General features: G+C 40.0%; 3 protein-coding genes across 3 annotated transcripts; 2 read left to right on the forward strand and 1 right to left on the reverse strand.

The window, feature by feature from the left end:
• Positions 1–481: 481 nt before the first annotated feature.
• LOC135081996 (protein adenylyltransferase SelO-like) lies at positions 482–2,027 on the forward strand. Its single transcript, XM_063976747.1, has 3 exons — positions 482–827; positions 1,124–1,287; positions 1,892–2,027. Exons 1-3 carry the CDS (start codon positions 612–614, stop codon positions 2,010–2,012), a joined length of 501 nt encoding a protein of 166 aa, XP_063832817.1. The 5' UTR covers positions 482–611; the 3' UTR covers positions 2,013–2,027.
• Positions 2,028–3,456: 1,429 nt separating this feature from the next.
• On the forward strand, positions 3,457–17,944 carry LOC135082418 (protein adenylyltransferase SelO-like). The gene is made up of 9 exons (XM_063977213.1): positions 3,457–3,673; positions 4,598–4,773; positions 5,073–5,172; positions 7,649–7,809; positions 8,509–8,630; positions 9,290–9,419; positions 10,570–10,690; positions 13,527–13,639; positions 14,299–17,944. Exons 1-9 carry the CDS (start codon positions 3,457–3,459, stop codon positions 14,419–14,421), a joined length of 1,263 nt encoding a protein of 420 aa, XP_063833283.1. The 3' UTR covers positions 14,422–17,944.
• A 3-nt stretch (positions 17,945–17,947) lies between these two features.
• LOC135082066 (DNA repair and recombination protein RAD54-like) lies at positions 17,948–20,483 on the reverse strand. The gene has a single exon (XM_063976818.1). The coding sequence runs from the start codon at positions 20,373–20,375 to the stop codon at positions 18,075–18,077; it is 2,301 nt and encodes a 766-aa protein (XP_063832888.1). The 5' UTR covers positions 20,376–20,483; the 3' UTR covers positions 17,948–18,074.
• Between the last annotated feature and the right edge of the window lie 83 nt (positions 20,484–20,566).

Consider the following 20,566-nt stretch of genomic DNA (forward strand, 5'->3'; position numbering starts at 1 on the left):
GCATTCTGCCAGCTTTTACTTAAAGGTCCAGTAGCGCTTCGTTTACGTCACAGTTTGGTTTATAATGTGCACTTTGTCTTGACCCACTGAGCCCCGATTACGGTAACTTTTAACGTCTACAATCCAGACGCGTTTCTGATTCTGCGATACGATTGGTCAAAACAGCTGACGTACGCTGTTGAACGACCAATCGTATCGCAGAATCGAGAAGCGTGTCTGGATTGTTGATGTTAAAAATTACCGTAATCGGGGCTCTGATTTTCGTTCTTCGTCTAGTCGCTTTGCACTTGAAAATTTTTAGGCGCAGGTCTTCCGTGCATGTGAATCGATCCACCAGAAACGAATGCTAATGATCGATTCAAATATCGAGTGGATCGTATCGTATCGTATATTCCACTATATCAATCCACATAAGAATCGGTTCGGGTTTGGATCGGACATCCCTATTTATTATCTCAATCCACATCTGTCATTCTTCTATTGATGTTTTTGTCATTTTGTGTTGGTTGGTTGGTTGTTCTTTGCTAAGTATTTTGTTTACAAAAATAAATGCTGACTCACCGACTGACGCACAATTAATTTGATTCATAATTGATAAATCTAAGCTCCTCATGAATCGGTCGTTTTGCTTAGCCGCTGTCTTACTAGCTGAGCATCCACACATACCCATAATGGTGGGGAGTAATTTCCCAATTCTCAATCATCAGAAGCTGATGAATTTTAAGGAATTCAGGTTTAAAGAATCTCCCGTGTATGCCGAACTGCCGATAGACGAAAATCCAGTCTACAATGAGCCTGTGGCTGTGAAAAATGCAGTCTTTTCCAAGGTATGTTGTAAATTTTTGTAGGTAATAAATTTTCAAGACTCTTTTTCCTCATCTTTTTTCCATACAATCAGTGTGTGATTTAAGGTGAATCTTACCAGTAGAGAGTCTAGAACTAATGAGTTCTGAAGTAATGAACAAATTGGTATTTACAGCTCAACTATTATGATTAAATTATGAATGTTGTAGCTAAATTGACGCACAGAATACAGCAATGAAAATGTAAATAAAAAGGATTTTAGACAGAAAACAACACTACCTAACAAATTACAAAACAATAACAGCCAACTTGTATGCAGGTGCCCACCGAACCTTTAACAGGGAAGCTTCACTTAGTGTGTGCGTCGGAGGACTGTCTCACCAACATCCTCGATCTGGACCCGGCCTGCTCAGAGACGGAGGAGTTCATCGACTTCATTGCTGGAAGGTATCTGCCTGATGGAGGACTGACTGTCTGTCACAGGTGACTATTAATAACTTAAGTATTTTTTGCAAAATTTGCGACTTGCAATTAGGTGAAAAAATGATTTTTTTTATTTATTTATTTAAAAACTTTATTGCACATACATAACAATGTTCCGTAACAAAAAGGCGAGCTTAATGCCATAAGTCATTCTCTACCAGCTGACCTATACCAGCTTTATTATGCAAAGCGAATGATGTATGATATTATGTTTCACTTGAAGAAATCAACTACCTAAGGAAGGTAGGACTAAAACCCATGAGCGCTCCTGCACACGACGCCGCCGCCGCGCCTTTGCACTGTTTATACGCGCCGCGTGAAGCCCGCCGCCGCGCCGCCGGCGAAATTATGCTTTGATGGCGCGGTGGCGACGCGGCGGCGGGCTTTACTCGGTGCGTATGATCATTATAGGGGCGTGGCGGCGGCGCGGCGGCGGCGCGGCGGCAGCGCGGTGGCGGCGTCGTGTGCAGGAGCGCTTATACTTCACTTTCAGAATTCATATCATAAACATTTTTGATTATTTTAAATGTTCAATAAACTTTCACATTAAATTGATAAATATAATTTCAAAAACCTGAATATAATCTCTCAATTCTTTATCCAGATATGGAGGTCACCAGTTTGGCTTCTGGGCCGATCAGCTCGGGGATGGAAGAGCACACATTCTTGGGGAGTACGTCAACCGGCAAGTATTACATGGTAGTTTTGTGATTCTAAAGAAATAAATAATAATACATTTTTGTAAATACATACATATATTATACATAAAAAACACCCAGTCCAATACAAACAAATATGTTCATGCACACAAATGTTTGTACTGTGCGGAAATCGAACCCGCTACCTCCGGAATAGTAGTCTGTTTCGAACCACTACACCAAACGGCCGACAAAATAATAATATGGTTAGACACTTTCTTAAAAACCATCTAGTCGCTGTCGCGTGTCGCCTATTGTGCGCCTACACTAAAACTACCAGAACACTCTGTAAAATGCCTAAAAGTTGTCTTCCAATCTTTTCACAGCAAGGGCGAGTCCTGGCAACCCCAGCTTAAGGGGTCGGGTGAGACCCCGTACTCTCGCTTCGGGGACGGTCGCGCGGTGCTCCGCTCATCCATCAGGGAGATGATAGCTTCGGAAGCCTGCCATCACCTCGGTATACCAACCACCAGGGCCGCGGCGCTTGTAGGTAAGGCTTCAAGACTTCAAGGGGTCTGTGAGACCCCGCTCGCTTCGGTGAGGGCCGCGCGGTGCTCCGCTTCTTCATCAGGGAGATGATAGCTCTGGAAGCGTGCCATCACCTTGGTATACCAACTACTAGGGCTGCGGCGCTTGTAGGTAAGGCTTCAAGACTTCAAGGGGTCTGTGAGACTTCGTACTCTCGCTTCGGCGACGGTCGCGCGGTGCTCCGCTCCTCCATCAGGGAGATGATAGCTTCGGAAGCGTGCCATCACCTTGGCATACCAACCACCAGGGCCGCGGCGCTTGTAGGTAAGGCTTCAAGACTTCAAGGGGTCTGTGAGACCCCGCTCGCTTCGGTGAGGGCCGCGCGGTGCTCCGCTTCTTCATCAGGGAGATGATAGCTCTGGAAGCGTGCCATCACCTTGGCATACCAACTACCAGGGCTGCAGCGCTTGTAGGTAAGGCTTCAAGACTTCAAGGGGTCTGTGAGACCACATACTCTCGCTTCGGGGATGGTCGCGCGGTGCTCCGCTCATCCATCAGGGAGATGATAGCTTCGGAAGCGTGCCATCACCTTGGCATACCAACTACTAGGGCTGCGGCGCTTGTAGGTAAGGCTTCAAGACTTCAAGAGGTCTGTGAGACCCCGTACTCTCGCTTCGGTGAGGGCCGCGCGGTGCTCCGCTCATCCATTAGGGAGATGATAGCTTCGGAAGCGTGCCATCACCTTGGTAGTAGTGCTGCGGCGCTTGTAGGTAAGGCTTCAAGACTTCAAGGGGTCTGTGAGACCCCGTACTCTCGCTTCGGGGATGGTCGCGCGGTGCTCCGCTCATCCATCAGGGAGATGATAGCTTCGGAAGCGTGCCATCACCTTGGTAGTAGTGCTGCGGCGCTTGTAGGTAAGGCTTCAAGACTTCAAGGGGTCTGTGAGACCCCGTACTCTCGCTTCGGGGACGGTCGCGCGGTGCTCCGCTCATCCATCAGGGAGATGATAGCTTCGGAAGCGTGCCATCACCTTGGCATACCAACCACCAGGGCTGCGGCGCTTGTAGGTAAGGCTTCAAGACTTCAAGGGGTCTATGAGACCACATACTCACGCTTCGGGGACGGTCGCGCGGTGCTCCGCTCCTCCATCAGGGAGATGATAGCTTCGGAAGCGTGCCATCACCTTGGTATACCAACTACTAGGGCTGCGGCGCTTGTAGGTAAGGCTTCAAGACTTCAAGGGGTCTATGAGACCACATACTCTCGCTTCGGGGACGGTCGCGCGGTGCTCCGCTCATCCATCAGGGAGAGGATAGCTTCGGAAGCGTGCCATCACCTTGGCATACCAACTACCAGGGCCGCGGCGCTTGTAGGTAAGGCTTCAAGGCATGCCGTGGCAGCCTGTAATTAAGATAGCACCTAGTCCTAAGACAAAATTATGTATGTAAACCCCTTTGCTTGAATTTGTGTCTGTCTTGTTGGTTGTCCTAATTAAATAAATAAATAAAGACTTCAAGGGGTCTGTGAGACCCCGTACTCTCGCTTCGGTGAGGGCCGCGCGGTGCTCCGCTCATCCATCAGTGAGATGATAGCTCTGGAAGCGTGCCATCGCCTTGGCATACAAACCACCAGGGCTGCGGCGCTTGTAGGTAAGGCTTCAAGACTTCAAGGGGTCTGTGAGACCCCGTACTCTCGCTTCGGTGACGGCCGCGCGGTGCTCCGCTTCTTCATCAGGGAGATGATAGCTCTGGAAGCGTGCCATCACCTTGGTATATCAACCACCAGGGCTGCGGCGCTTGTGGGTAAGACTGTAGACTACTGCAGGGGTCTGTAAGACCCCATACTCTCGCTTCGGGGCCGGTCGCGCGGTGCTTCGCTTCTCTATGAAGAAGATGGTAGTGTCTATAACTGTAACTTCTATACTTTTTCTTTTAGACTTCTAAGCTGTTCAGTGTAAAAATTGTGTTGAAATAGTTACTGAATAGGCCATTCTGCGTGATCAGAGGTTACTGGTTACCAAACTCTGGTATCATATACGGCCGAAGGGGTTATTTTCTAGACCAGCTCAATTAACGAGCTGCTTGTCCTGGCCGCTACAGGCTTGTAGGCCAACCAATCGACCTTAAAATATTTTTATTCCACAGTGAGCGACGACCACAAGGTCTGGCGCGACAAGTCCTACATGGGCCATGCGCGGCAGGAACGCGCAGCCATCGTGGCCCGTGTGGCTCCCGCTTGGTACAGAATTGGATCGCTGGAGATCCTGCTCAAGAGGCGCGAGCCGCAGCTGATGACGAGACTCGTGGACCACGTCATACAGGTACTTGCAGGAGCGAGGCCTCACAGGCCACACGCGGCCATCGTGGCCCGTGTGGCCCCCGCCTGGTACAGGATTGGCTCTCTGGAGATCCTGCTCAAGAGACGCGAGCCGCAGCTTATGACGAGACTCGTGGACCACGTCATACAGGTACTTGCAGGAGCGAGGTCTCACAGGCCACGCGCGGCCATCGTGGCCCGTGTGGCCCCCGCCTGGTACCTTCTACATGCTATGTGTATAGTTAATTGTGTTGTGTACTATCCCTAAATAAATAAATAAAATTAAACTTTTGTCACTTCCAGCATTACTTCCCCGAAATAGACTCCACCGATGAAGACAAGTACTTGAAGTGGTTTACTGAAGTGGCGCACAGGAACTTGGACTTGGTGGCCAAGTGGCAAGGTTAGTACGCAAGTCTGACAAGTTGTATATAATCTATATACAGTGTGAGTCACGTTAAAGTGTACATATGAAAATAGATGAAACTAGACCTATTTTTATCGACAAAAAAGAGGTCAAAAATTTTTTGAGATTTTTTTTAAATTTTTTATAGAATTTTTTTTCTTCCAATTACTTATTGTAAAGAAAACGTAATAACTTTTAAACTAAGCGGTATATCCTGATAAAATAAAAACAATAATAATGCTAAATAACAGGCAATACTAAAAAAATACATAAAATACACAAGAAAGGCCAACAAATAATAAAAAATGATAATTTTTGAAAAAAATCTGCTTAAAAATTCGTGTTTTTTTGGTTATTTGATAAATTTCTCTAAAAAATGCCCCTATAACTGGTGGTTTTTATTACTTTGTATTATTTTCTATCGTATTATCTTTGTAAAACTAAAAATCGCATGTCTCTATCCCTATCACAACATTTGCTATGATCGTTTGAACAAAGGCCTGCCACAACATTATTCTCCGCTACAGGTAGAGACAATTTTAATTTTAACTAAAATGCTTATTTTACTTCGAAATCTTTTGTTTTTATTTGAAATCTAACTTGTCTTTATCAAAATTACAAATCTAGAGCCATTTTCAGTTTTGTTGTTAACGAAGCGTTGAATGGCGCGCCCGGAGAGGCTTAGTTCAAACGATCATTGCAAACGTTGTGATGGGGATAGAGACATGCGATTTTTGGTTTTACGAAGGTAATACGATAGAGAATAATACAAAGTAATAAAAACCACCAGTTATAGGGGCATTTTTTGGAGAAATTTATCAAATAACCAAAAAAACACGAATTTTTAAGCAGATTTTTTTCAAAAAGTATAATTTTTTATTATTTTTTGGCCTTTTTTGTGTATTTTATGTATTTTTTTAGTATCGCCTGTTATTTAGCATTATTACTGTTTTTATTTTATTAGGATATACCGCTTAGTTTAAAAGTTATTACGTTTTCTTTACATTAAGTAATTGGAAGAAAAAAAATTCTATAAAAAATTTAAAAAAAATCTCAAAAAATTTTTGACCTCTTTTTTGTCGATAAAAACAGGTCTAGTTTTATTTATTTTCATATGTACACTTTAACGTGACTCACACTGTATATAAAAGAAAGTCGTGTTAGTTACTCCACTTATAACTCAAGAACGGCTGAACCGATTTAGCTGAAAATTGTCAGGGAGGTAGTTTAGAGCCAGGAGAAGGACATAGGATACTTTTTATCCCGTTCGAAATTTAAAAAAAGTCTGCTTATTTATTGCCATTAAGGCGGAACAAAGTTCGCCGGGTCAGCTAGTATCCTTATAAATGAATAACCTTGGACATTTTACACCGCGCCATTTATTCCCAAACTAAGCTAAGCTTGTACTATTCGGCTCAATCGGTTGTCAGCTTGCTTTAACCGTAACTGTAACCATTACCGGTACTGTATGGAGTTTGACATACCTAAACGTTTTTATAGTTAAAGTAAGATGCTGCAACCCAGTCTAAGGCCTAGTTTCCACAAAGGCGAAGCGGATCTCTCCGCTCTGCACAGTACCACTCCGCGCCGCGCCGCTGTCAAATTCTATAGAAAAATTGTCCGCTCGACACTTTTCCGCTCCGTTTCTTGGTGGAAACCGGGCCTAAAAAGACAATGCCGGAAATTGGCGTCTTTTTTTTTCGCGCGGCCATCGATCAAACCTTGTTTTTTTTATTACAAAATAGTGTAATATAAACCAAACTTACTATGACATGTATACCTCTGAACTCAGTCTGAACTGAGTTACGAGCATCAGAAGTTTGATGATTTTCATACTAGATTTGCTGTTTGCGCGCAAGTTTTGTAAGAAATTGCAACAAAATAATGACATTGTATGTGTAAACAAACAATACCATCCTTTAAAGGCTCCAGACATCAGTATGCAGCAGAATCAGCGCAATAAAAAAATAGCGCAATATTTTGTTGCAATTTCTTACAAAACTTGCGCGCAAAAAGCAAATCTAGTATGAAAATCATTAAACTTCTAATGCTCGTAACTCAGTTCAGACTGAGTTTAGAGGTATACATGCCATAGTAAGTTTGGTTTATTACACTATTTTGTAATCAAAAAACAAAGTTTGGTCGATGGCCGCGCGAAAAATAAAAGACGCCACCTTCCATACAAAATCTGGCATTGCCATTGATCAACATTGCAAGTTTTAAAGCTTGTATAGATCGTTTCATCCACAAAGACGCACCCCCCCCAATTTTTGGTCTTGGTCGCGCGGGGTGCGGGGAGTTTGATCCGAGCAATCCGAGCGTCATTATTTGTGCGTGTGATCTCATGGATACTTTAGCGTGTACCGATAACACTCAAACATTCGCGGAAGAATGGTGGGGCGCGTCTTCGTGGATGAAACGATGTAAACGATCTGTAAAATATTGTAAATGGGATTATTATTTTCGGTTTCAGGCTTCGGCTTCGCTCACGGCGTGTTGAACACAGATAACGTGAGCTTGCTCGGGCTTACTCTGGACTACGGGCCCTACGGATTCATGGACTACTACTACCCGCGGATGATTCCTAATACTACAGATGATTTGGGGCGATACTGTTACAAGAACCAACCTGAGGTAAGTCTGCCGGACTAACTCCTGAATTTATTTGAGATTTCTCAAGCCGAATTCGCAATGTTGATTTAGTTTTGATACACAACGAGGAAGTTCTTGGCCTGCATCTCTGAAAGTGATGATCAAGATCAAGGTGGAAGCGAATCACTATTTGTTCCGAGCGATCATAAGAACTAATAGGCTAGTTTCCTAAAAAAAATTTTTTACTCCGTCATGTTTAATATCAAAAAATATTGGACACATATATTTTTATTTGTCAATCTAACAAATAATTACATAGTTATGGTGCGTTGAAGTTCCGCACGACGTCACAACGTGCGGCACTTTTATGCACGCATTGACGTCACGGGCCTCTTCTTATGAACTTTGGCGCGCTTTATCTCTTTAAATTTTCATTAGTTTGAAAAAGTGAAAAATACGTGTAGAGTATTTTTTGATAAGTTAACTGACGGACTAATTAAAACTCTTGCTTTTGACCCAGGAAACATCCCTATTGTTTGCAAGTATAGCAGCAAGGAATTTGTGATAAACAAATAAGACATAAACGTAAGACGGGCGATTCTAGCCTCTATCGTACATTCTTCCGTAGATACAGCGTTTCCGAAGTGTCGTTCACTTGACGTGACAAAAATCCCACACCTTTCCACTACCTTCATGTCAAGTACAAGTATTTCTAAACAATGATCGAACAATCGTTTTCAGATAATGCTGTGGAACCTGGAGAAATTCGCAGAGTGCGTTGAACCCCTGCTGACTGACGAGCAGAAAGAAAAGTTTAAGGACATCAGGGGGACTCTGGAGGATTACATCAAGCGAAAGGTTTTGTAAGTTTATTTATTTATTTATTCAGAAACTCAACAGCTGTTTTACAATATTCATGTTAGTTTGATGAGCATTAAATCTAAGCCAATTAAAGAGTTTCCTAGCTGCTTAAATAAGTTCGTACATTATTACATTTTATCAGGTTTTGTAAGTTTGACAACCTTAGGTACACCTGCTGTGGTCCATTGCTGAGCAAAGATCGCTTTTAGCTCCTCCTTTGTATAAAAATTGATGATATAAAACGTCCATATTTTCGAAGGTCACACTCCCACAAGATATTGGCAGGAGAATTATTATACAAAAGAAATTGATGAATATTCTAGTCATTTTTATTGTAATTTAAACTCAAGCCGCCATTGACTCATCTCGTGGTTGACTGGTAGAGAATGCTGTAAGGCAGCAGTCGGTTTTGGCCCGTGAATGTTTTGTAAATAAAGTATAAATATGTATTAAAATACATGCATTAATTAATGTAACCGCGCCTCTAGGGTTAGTATCACAAGAGCTGCCCGCTTTTACTTTATTTTGCCAACTTGTGGCAAGCCTGCCAAAAGGTTGCCGACCGCTGCTATAAGGCATTCAGTCGGCCAATTAGTTTTCTTTGAGCATTAGTCTAAATAAAACATCCAGCCTAAACTTAGCATATTTTCTTTCGCAACAGAGAAACATTCATCCACAAGTTGGGCCTCGAAGAAGTCAAAGAGGGAGACGACATCCTCGTGCAGGATCTGCTTGAGGTCATGCAGACAGCCACGGCTGACTACACGGCCACCTTCCGGCAGCTGGCTAAGGTAGGCTCATCATCATCATAATCATCAGGTTAGGAGTCATAGCAGACTTATTAACCCGGAAAGGGATCAACTAAGCCTAGTCGCAGACCACCGACTTTTAGTTGGCCGATCGGCCGTAGTAAGGACAATCTGTTCAGGTGGGGATTCTTGGTTTGGCCACAGAATAATAATAAGTACTACGTACAGAAGTTTTACTTCGCGAAGGTATTTAAAAAAATGTATGCTCAATGTCATTAACAATATGGTGAATTTAGCCTGTCTCATGAGTCAAGCACCATTTTGTTGACAAACGTCAGTGATCGGCACTGCGCCGAAGCTATAGGGCTGACTTCGGTAAAATGATGTGACGTGAGGTGCCAAACTGCGGAAAATGGCGGAGGAAATACATGATTTAGCATGAATTATCATGAATAATATTAACTACTTGTTTACCTCTCAGTGTCTTGAGGCAACCTTAAAAAGTACATTCTGTGTTTTTATTATTATTTAGGCAGTTAAATACTGCACAGTATTTAGTACACCATTTTCTTTATTTTCTTCCGTCATACACAAAGAATACGCGTGCGTGAGTCAATGTTCGCTCGTATGTGAGGCCTTGTGGAATAGTATCCTGTAGGTGGGTGGGTCATCGTGCGTGTTTTGTTTTCGATGTAAACTCGCGGAGATGAACAGGCCTGGTTTGGCTTGAACTTGGAGTGCAAGTGTGGTTTTGTTCCCCAGTCGACGAAGCACATGATGTCGTGCCCTACGTGCCCAAACAACTGCACGCGCAACAAGAAAAATTTAATGAAGGCTACGACGACGCCATTCTTGTGGCGGAATTTTGGGCTGACGCTGTGTAGGTTTGTTGTCGACACGACAAGAAGAAGAAGTTGGCCGATAGTTGGTTCGATTTTCAGTATGAAGAATCGGCCGATACCAAATCTGTGTAATGTATTGATATACTTTCCATCATACATAGTTTATTGTCTTTACAATGCAAATGAGTGAAGAATACACGTGCGTGCGTCAATGCTCGCTCGTGAGTGTCCTGTCGATTAAATATCCAAACTCGCGGAGATGAACAGGCCTGAGTATTAACACTGAATATGGCAGTGGGAATATAGTTCCCACTATAGTCTTTGTTATCTAAACTACAAATGTTTTGTAGGTGGACCCTAGCGATCTGGTCAACACGTCATCACCCCACTGGTCTCTAAATAAGCTGTCCGAAGCCAAACCGTGGCCGGCGTGGGTGGAGAAATACAAAGCACGGGTGAAGCTTGAGAATGGCAAGTACTTACATATTTTGTGACATTCCAACTTGTAGCCTTTCTGAATTTAATTGCACCCTTTCTTTTTCTCCGTAACTCTGGCGAAGCTGCGTATTTTTTAAACCACGATAGCTAAACGGTGAAGGAGTCCGACTGGTCAACTCGATTGTGGTTAACTCACTCGTAACACAACACACAGTATCTAAATCGATTTTAAGTAAAAAGAGGCTCAAAATACTCATAAATTGATACATTCGATATTAAATCTATGTACTATTTGGGTGTACAGGGTGTTTGGCGGAAGGTTAGACAAGCTTCGTGGGTGTATAGGTAAGGTCATTTTAAGAATACAAGTTATAGTCATAGCTGGGCATTAACTCGTTAATCCGTTAATCGTTAATTAACGAAGTTAACATTTCTATTAACGGATTAACTTTTAAGTTAACTTTAAAAAATGTTAACGGACTCGTTAACTTCCGTTAAATTATCCTAAGTCCGTTAATCGTTAATCCAGTACGTACTATTTACCAAAAAGATACAGCAGGCACGCTGAAAAACACTAGAAAAACGCGTTCTGACAAGTACGTTCGGGCTTCCAGAACTTCCAGAACCCAAAACAACAGTTTTTGTAACCAGAAAGAAACGATATAAAAAATGCTATTTTATTTATTTATTTACAAGCTTATATCACAGAACAATAATTAGTACTACGTACAGAAGGTTTACTTTGCGAAGGTATTTAAAAAATGTATGCTCAATGTCATTAACAATATGGTTTAATTTAGCGTGTCTCAAGAGTCAAGCACACACACAAGCTGACTTCGGTAAAATGATGTGTGACGTTTTTATTCGACTTTAATTTTTGAGATATAAAACATTGATGTAGCTTAAATATTTACGAAGATACAGATGTGTCAGCTGGGGACACGTGTCCTCAGCTTACACACAAAAAACAACTCATAGTTATGAAGTTCTAGTGGCTCTAAATTAATGACTGAGACGTTTGATGACTTTATTAGGCTTTTATTTATGGTATACTTGGAATTGCTCTAGGGCCAATGAGGAAGCTGGAGACCTGCAGACCAATATAGGTTAGAATGTTGGTGGATTATGAAGTTTGGGTCATCGTGGCTTTGGCAGCTATCCTAAAAAAACTGTCTGGCAAGGAGTTGGAACTGTCAAAACTGTCTGGCTAAAAAGAGGAATAAATTCCGTTTGTTAGTCGTATACCTCGAAATCAAAAAATCCTTGTAGCTTTTAACCTATTCGCATTTCACCGTGATAGCGTTTTTTGTTGTAGCGTGTAATATCGGTATAGCCTGACCAGGAACATAAAAACCCTGGCATAGAGGCGCGTCAATTGCATTTGATAGTGCAACACTGAGTACAGTCGTACCTGTGTTAAATTAATAGGCTAACTTTGTGTATCAGGAATAATCAGGATTCAGGATTACGGGCTAATTTGATATTTTCATAAATTAACGAAACAATATTATTATAGGTAACCTGGTTTAAATAAATTAAATGAAACCATCAATCGAGCTGGTAGGATTTATTTTATTATTCATCAATAATCAAATTCAGAACTTGAATATTGAATTGCAATGTCTGGTCATGAACGCTTCAAACTCGGTACTTCTTCCCAATTCCATAAAATTCAACACTTAGAAAGTGACAAAAAACTTTAAAATAGGTAGTTGAAACAAACCACAGCTAATTTTCATAGTGGACTGTACTATACGATAAACATGTCAGTCAATTTGACAACCTTTGTCGGAAACATTATTCAATGAAAATATTGTCCGAACCCTTAGTATTTCTCTTCGACAAATACTTTAACACATTGTGAACCACTTTTCTTTCACGACTATAAAAATATTTTAGCAATTTAATGCACACATTTAAAATAAAGTTTGTTTACACTTTGACAGCAATAGACTGACTTGCAAGGTGACATGTTAATGAAGTTTTCAGTTACTGTTGCCATTAAAAGAAATTAGTACCATTAGTTTTCCGCAACATGGCGAGGGTTTTTATGTTCCTAGACAAAACGCACTTTTTGATCGAATCGAAAATCGAATCCGTCAAAACTCCATACAAAAAAGGGGCTTTTCGACCACTTTTCGACTGGTTTGCGATTATAATTTGCACTTTGTCTAGACCCACTGGTCGGGCTATAGTAAGTATATTTTGTTACTAGCATATATTTTTAACAGATTTTTACAATAGTAGCAAATTTTGATGTAGCATGTATTATCAATAGCCCATTTATTAAGCCGACACAGGCAGGAAAGTAAATCTACTATGAATTTTTTAGACAATTGTAATTAGCGATCAAAAATTATACTACAAGAATAAAAATCTATTCAGAAATTTTGATATCGCGGCGAAATGCGAATAGGTGAAAAGCTACAAGGATTTTTTGATTTCGAGGTATACGACTAACAAACGATAAATTCCATGCGCGATACAAGCTTTCGAAATTATTTGAACCTTGCATACAATTATTTTTTTCGTTTTATTATAATGTGTTAACGGATTAACGATTAACGTTAACTTGCGTTAAATCATGCTAAATGTAACGTTTTAACGTTTAACGAAGTTAATTTTTTTATTAACGGTTTAACGATTAACGAAGTTAACTATTTGATTAACGGTGCCCAGCTATGGTTATAGTTAAAATGACCTTATAGTTATAGGGTCAAATGGGCGAACTTGTATTCTTAAAATGACCTTACCTATACACCCACAAAGTTTGTCTAATCTTCCGCCAAACACCCTGTATAGATATTTCCAATAGAATAGAATAGGTACGTCTGAGATTTGTATATTAATGAATAAATTATGATTTTAGTGGCCGAAGAGGTCCGCCGTAAGCGCATGTTAGCCGTCAACCCGGCGTACGTGCCGCGCAACTGGATGTTGCAAGAAGCCATCGCTGATGCCGAGAAGAACGACTTTGAGAAGGTAAACCTTTAACTATCACATAAATATTTTAGTTTGATTCTGTGTTTTGAACCTTATGCTGAAGACATGCAGTTCAAAATCTCGGGCCATCGCTGACACTGAAGAATGTCTTTGAGAAGGTATCCTTAGAGTAGGCGCACACCGTTGATTTTTAGTTGACCGATAGTTGTGCCCGATTTTCAACCGACTTCAAAAAAGGAGGAGGTTCTCAATTCGACCCGTATGTTTTTTTTTTTAAATTGTATGAAGAATCGGCAAAATCGAATCGGCGTAGTGTGCGCACTCCTATACATGCCCACACTGATCAACTGTCCGACTAAATTTAAATTTCAATATTATTGCATTCGATTTTGATCCTTATTCTCAATACATACGGTCCAAAGTCCATTTCGTAATCAGTACTAATGGTCACATAACAGAAGGATCACTCGGGAAATACATTTAAACAGAGTGTGGGATTCTACAACGCAATAAAGTTAGTGCAGTTGGTCTGTGCTAGAACCGCTATATTCATCTACAACATGCCGTCTCGTTCTATTGGGTACATTTATGCAATGCAAAATCGCCCCTATTACCATGTATAAGAAAAATGCCAGTATTTACTTTGCCGTCATCTGTAAGTAAACTGCGGAATAACACAAGTGTAACTTGTTTCCCAGGTGCGGTTCCTACTGAAGATCTTCGAGAACCCGTATGAAGAGAACGAGGAAGCGGACAACCGTGGCTACTCCTCGCTACCACCCACCTGGTCCTACGGCCTGAAAATTAACTGCTCCAGCTAAAATAATTAGCTTAAGCTTCTATCGAGTACAAAACATTAGATTGTATTGAATTGTAGGTCTACAGAGTCGATGCCTGAGGTATGAGAGCGGCACGGCTGTTTTTATGATGCTAGACGTCAGCGAGACTTCAGCCGGTCTAGGATGTGCGCCGTGACAAAATTTTATCGATGATTTTAGAAGACTAATGCATGGGCTTATAGCGAATCGATAAAATGGCGCGATAAAAACTTATCACGGCGCACATCATAAGCCTACAGTTGTGCTTCAGACTTGTATGCTCTGTCACGTCATATGTACATATTATAAATCAACCCCTCCCGCTCCTATTCCTCAGGCATTGACTTGGTTACTTGATAGACCTATGCTGTCCCCGTAAAATTGTGAATCCCGTCAGATTTTTATTCAAATTCAATCAATTTCGGAAATCAGGTTCTGTCTGGTCTGAGAGCACGTAGAATTTTGTCCAATGACCCCAAGCAACCTATCCTTATTGCTCGCGCGTAATTATGTTGCTGTCGCGCTCGCACACTCACTGCGGGCGCGCGTCGCACAGTCGCGACAGCAATATAATTACGCGCGATAAGGATGGGTAGCTTGGGGTCATTGGACAAAATTCTACATGCTCACAGACCGGGCTTTAGTATTTGTAAATACATAATATCCGAGATATACTGTAAATGGTTAGGTTAGGTTAGATTGAATTTAACTATGTAACTGACGGAGTTAATATTTTTATGGTGACGAACATAACAAACTATTTCAGGTTCTCCTTAACACAGTTTACCATATTTACTAGTCATTCCATAGTTTATAGATAACTACTTGCGTTCTTAATGTCTCATGATTAAGGAGTTTAACTTCTCGAGACATATAGGGTAAACCAGAGAGTGATTGCCCACTGGTAAAGGTGTACCAGAATCTCATGGCAAACAAAAATATTGGAAAAGTGTGTTTTTCATATGGCCATTGTCTATGGCTTTACTGTCACCTGTCAAAGTAAATCAAGACATCTGTCAGCCGCTGCAGAAATTTTGTAATCCCTTCATGCCTATTTGTTATTTTTGTGAAAAAGTCGAAAAAGCTCAAGCAAATTATATTGTTTTCAATGTGTATTGTAAAATAGGGCATAATTCAAACTCAATCTTTGATTTTAAAGCGCGTCGTTGAGTTGACAGTAAGTTGGAGTGAAATGTTTTGATACATTTAGTTTATTACCTAACTGCGTCAGAAGGAGGGTGGGTTATGTTTATTTTTAAATTATTCTTACCTAATAGCTGCTTTATCGGGGTTTTCAGGTGTTTTATTTTCATACATTGGTGCAGAGGAATAGTGAAAAAGTTATGAGCATGTAAAGAAAATTGAAAAAGATTTCATCAAGCTAGTTTGAGTAATTGAAATGCTGAAAGAGCGATTTATATTATACAGGGTGGAATTACATCCTGTATTTTTATTACATCGATCGGGTTAAGTATAAGGATGAAATCTCTCTAACAAACTTGATAAATCAAATGAAAGGAAAACCATGAAATCTTAAATTATTTTGATAATGTTACATAAAATTGTATGGTATAGTTAGTAGTGAATTTTCGAAAAAAAATCGAAAATCTTTGAATGCAGTTCTCTTTTTTTTTTTCAAAAATTAAGGAATGTTTTCTTTCAGTAAAATTTTCTATCTGCAGTATTAAGAGTACTTTCCCTCCAGGTGGCATTTTCCACCCTGTATAATAAACCTCTTTAACTTGATCATCTATTGAAGAACAAGAAATGCAAGTGGAGTTCTTAGAATCGTTTTCTAGTTCTGAATGAAGTGATAAGTTATAAGTATACAGATAAGATATAAAATATATAGGTAGCCATTCGTACTTCATGTTCATTAATATTAAAGTCATAAATAAAAAAATAAAAAGTATCAAGATCGTTTAATCCAATTTCCCCAGTATTGCACTCAACAAAGTTTATTTTCCCCATTTGCCATGAGATTCTGGTACACCTATAGTGATTGCCCGCTTTAAGAATAATATTGTCAGGTGCTGACTTTGAATCACTCTAGTTAGATTTGAATTTACTGAGTAGATGGCTCCGAGATCAATGTACAGTAGATTTAAAATTTACAATAGGAAACACTAAAAAAAAACAGTTATGGCGGATTTTGTCAAGACGGGTGAAAATGTTACTCAAACAGGTAAAGACTTTAACAATTTTACTAAGGAATTACTTGCTTAGAGGTTAATTTTTTTTTGCAAGTTATTTAATATTCAACTAATGTTGTATAGTCATGATGAAATTATAAGTGTTTTCTCCATAATCAATGAAAATAATTGATAAAATTTGATTTGTAACGGTAATTTTAACGGTGGGTAATCACTGCACGTAAATCTGTATATTTTTAGTTATTGCCCACCATCATTTCAGTTATTGCCATATGTTAATGTATAGTTATTGCCCAAGGCAATTATTATTAGAGTGTTGCCACCATGCAGTATCAGTGTTTAAGTTGCTCATTGCTAGACTTGTTTTGCAATTTACAGGCATAAATATTGAAATGGCTTTTAATGTTTCATTTTCAGTGTGCCAAAGACTCCAAAAGTTCAATATAGCATAGAAAATTTGCACAAAGCGATTGAAGCTGTACCAGATATAACCAACAATTTATCTACAAGATAAATTGCTGAAAAATATGGTTTGGCTTGAAAAAATTGATAAAAATTCAAACGCAAATACAAAAAATGAAAATCCTAGGTTAAATATACTAGTGAAAATGTTAATTGTAAGGAAATAGATACAACTTTAGGGAAGAATAACCAACAGCTAATTGAACATTCTGAGCAACCACTTGAACTGATATCAAAGAAGATAAAAAATAAATACATATAAAATTCAAATTTTTGCGTCATCTATGTTTTGAAGTAGATGATTCTGTCTCTACCGATTCTGACTCATCAACATTAGCTCAAGAAATATTTGATAATATGTTAATAAGGCCAAACGCAATTTATTTTGAAATTTTGAAGACTGTACTACTAGAATTTAAGTTTAATGTTTTGTTTTGTTTATTTAAAGCCTATTTTGTCATTTTAAAATTGATTATTTTGTTTTAAGATACTGGGCAATTACTGTGCTTAGATGTGGGCAATTAGTGTACGTAATGGGCAATGACTGTACTTTTTGGAGGATTTTAAATTTATTTCCATATTTTCTAAGTAACGTAAGTTTTAACTAAAAACTGTTAATATTCTGTTTAACAGTTTATTGACTTATAAGAAAAAAGTCATAAATGGTCGATAATTAAAATACTTTCTTTAATTTTTCATCTCAATGTGTTTGAAATCTTTAAGTGGGCAATAGCTATACGGTTTACCCTACGATTTTGCTGATTATATTCGGTGTTAAATTGAATAAAAAAATATTCTTTGACAATAGCAGATTTTCATGAAATGAATTAGGATAGTTTTTAGCTTCAAGCATTTTGTTACCTTAATTTTAAGCACAAAACGTTGTTTAAGAAAATATAATATTTATATTGTGTAATAATCTGTTTTTTATTTACAAACAAAAACAATAATCATTTACATTTTACCACAATGTTTCAGTTAAATATTTACAATAAAAATTGAACTTAATTTCTCTCTTAACACAATATAAAATAAGTATAGTTATTCATAATCTTCATCAGCACTATCATCTGGTTCTGAGTAGTCCTCATCGATTTCAATCTTGCGTTTTTTCTTCACTTGAACATTCTCTTTGTCTTCTTCCGGGCTTTCTTCGGTTGCAGCCTCAGTCTCTGCTGAACGATGGTGAAAAACAAATGATATTGTTTTGGCCAAATCCCAGCATTGCTTCAAAACCAAGTCTGCTAAGCTTTTCTTGTCGGCACAGTGGTACCAATTCGACAAGTCCGAAGTGCAATCAGAATTTGCAGGCGGAAGCGTAACTTGTATATTATTCACGCATCTGCGACATTTGAATTTGCTGTGTGTGTCTGAAAGAGTGTTTTCCTCCAACCGGAAAAGGTCTTTCAAGTCATCCGATGTGAAATGTCGCAAAGACTCTTCGTTTTGGTCTACCACTGTGTCGCTGAGTGCTTTCTTGTGTGCTTGCCTCTGGAAGATCTTTTCTTCAATAGTTCCTGTTGCCAGTAACCGGTAGATGTAGCACGGTTTCTTTTGGCCGTCGCGCCAGACTCTCGCCATGGCTTGGTCGTCATTTGCCGGGTTCCAGTCAGGGTCAAACATGATGAGGCGATTCGCCCCAATGAGATTCAGACCACATCCACCAGCCTTGGAACTCAGCATGAATATCCATTCTTTAGAATCTTTATTATTGAAGCTCTCTACAACTTTGGCTCGCTTTTTAATAGTCATGGAACCATCTAGCCTCACATATTGGTAACAACGTTTCCTGCACAGTTTCTCAAACAAGTCCAGCGTTTGAGTGTAGTTAGAGACCAGAACTATCTTGTCATCCGTGTTAGTTTTCAGGTTAGCCAGTATGCAGTCCAGGATCATCAGTTTTCCAGAATATTCAGGCTTAACATCTTTGATGTCATAGTGACTAGGTAGCAAGTCCAGTGCCTTCTCAAATCCTTCAGACCGTTCTACGATTTTATCGTAAACCAAATCAGGGTGGTTGCAAAGTTTCTTCAAAGTTGTTATACTGGATAGAGCACTGAGTGTGTTTTTGTCTCCAGTGCCAGTAAATTTGTTACGAATAGCATCTGAATTGATGAAATTCTTGTACAGTTGTGTCTGAAGTGGAGTCATTTTGACGCAAATGACCTGTTCAAACTTGACCGGCAAGTATTTTGTGAGCAAGCTGCTTGTCCTTCGAATCATGCATTTATTGACAATGCCAGTGAGAGTTTGAAGGCATTCTTGGGCTCTTTCTCTCTCTTGTTCACTTGCCAAAGCATCTTGACCCTTCAGGATAGGGTTTTCATACCTCTTTTTGAATTCTTGGGCAGTGCCAAGTATGCCTTCATTGACAAAGTGTACCAGACTGAAGTACTCAGTCAAATCATTCTGAATTGGAGTTCCTGAAATTAGGATTCTCCGTTTGGCCTTCAAACCCATTAGAGCTTGGTATGTTTGATTCTCACTGTTCTTCAATCTGTGGCCCTCATCACAGAGGACCAAACCAACTTCAGATGAGTGCAATATGTTTGAGTATATCCTGAAAGTTTCATATGAGATTATCAAAACTGGTGTGGCCACTCTTGTGGCTGAGTATGTGTTCATAAATTGTTGCAATTTCAGTGTTATCTCTGCTTTTGACCCACCATCCATGGGCAAGGCATTGATCCTCTGTCCCAGCCATTTGTGGATCTCATTGTACCAGTTCTTGACCAGACTGCTTGGGCAAACAATAATTGCTTTGCATATTGTTGGCTTGCACTCTGGCCCTTGCCTCAATAATGTCCACAGCAAAGTTATGCACTGTAATGTCTTGCCCAAACCCATTTCATCAGCCATGATGCACCCATAAGCGTTCTCAATCTGTTTCCCGGTAACACAGTTGTACATAAATGTTACCCCTTCCCTCTGATGGGGTCTTAGTATGTTTCCAAGGACGGGGTCGACGACAACAGCTACTTGAATGTCCTTAGGGTTCATTTTCATCTTTTCGTGTTCAGGAATATACGGCGGCCGGAACAAAACCAGCGCATTAGGCTCGTCGGGATCATGAAGGGCACGTCGCACTTGACTGCGTTTTAAACCAAGACTTTTGCTACAGTACGAAGAGACGTAGTTTGGAATGGGTACCTTGAAAGGCTTACTCAGGATCTGCTTGATCAAATTTTCGTGCTCCGAAGTAGACATAGATTGAGAAGCAGTTTTCTGCGTAAGTGGGATTTTTGTGCATTCCCGCCTTTTGCGTTTAGCCGAATTCAGCAAAGGACTTTTGAAGACGTGGTCCCCTGAGCCAGTCTGGCTCGGCGCAAGGCTGCGCCTCATTTTAAAAGATTACGATCACAACATAAAGGTCTAAAGTTTATTTACAATTCAAAAATCTTCGGCACAAAATGGACCAAACAAACAAAACCACTCGCTAACTGACATTGAATTGACAGCTATTTTTGACAATTTTGACATGTCGAAACTTGCTTTGTTTACCGGTATTCCGTCCGTATCAAAAGTACTGTTTG

The sequence above is a fragment of the Ostrinia nubilalis genome, chromosome 21 (genome assembly GCF_963855985.1).
Source record: "Ostrinia nubilalis chromosome 21, ilOstNubi1.1, whole genome shotgun sequence".
In the NCBI taxonomy this organism is placed as follows: Eukaryota; Metazoa; Arthropoda; class Insecta; order Lepidoptera; family Crambidae; genus Ostrinia; species Ostrinia nubilalis.

Excerpts from the sequence above, each read along its gene's own strand:
- LOC135082418 (XM_063977213.1), top strand. The coding sequence starts at position 3,457 with ATGATAGCTTCGGAAGCGTGCCATCACCTTGGCATACCAACCACCAGG. Across the intron at positions 8,631-9,289 it reads TACATCAAGCGAAAGGTTTT|AGAAACATTCATCCACAAGT; the intron begins GTAAGTTTATTT and ends CTTTCGCAACAG. Across the intron at positions 13,640-14,298 it reads AGAAGAACGACTTTGAGAAG|GTGCGGTTCCTACTGAAGAT; the intron begins GTAAACCTTTAA and ends CTTGTTTCCCAG.
- LOC135081996 (XM_063976747.1), top strand. The coding sequence starts at position 612 with ATGAATCGGTCGTTTTGCTTAGCCGCTGTCTTACTAGCTGAGCATCCA. Across the intron at positions 828-1,123 it reads AAAATGCAGTCTTTTCCAAG|GTGCCCACCGAACCTTTAAC; the intron begins GTATGTTGTAAA and ends ACTTGTATGCAG. Across the intron at positions 1,288-1,891 it reads GGACTGACTGTCTGTCACAG|ATATGGAGGTCACCAGTTTG; the intron begins GTGACTATTAAT and ends TTCTTTATCCAG.
- LOC135082066 (XM_063976818.1), bottom strand. The coding sequence starts at position 20,375 with ATGAGGCGCAGCCTTGCGCCGAGCCAGACTGGCTCAGGGGACCACGTC.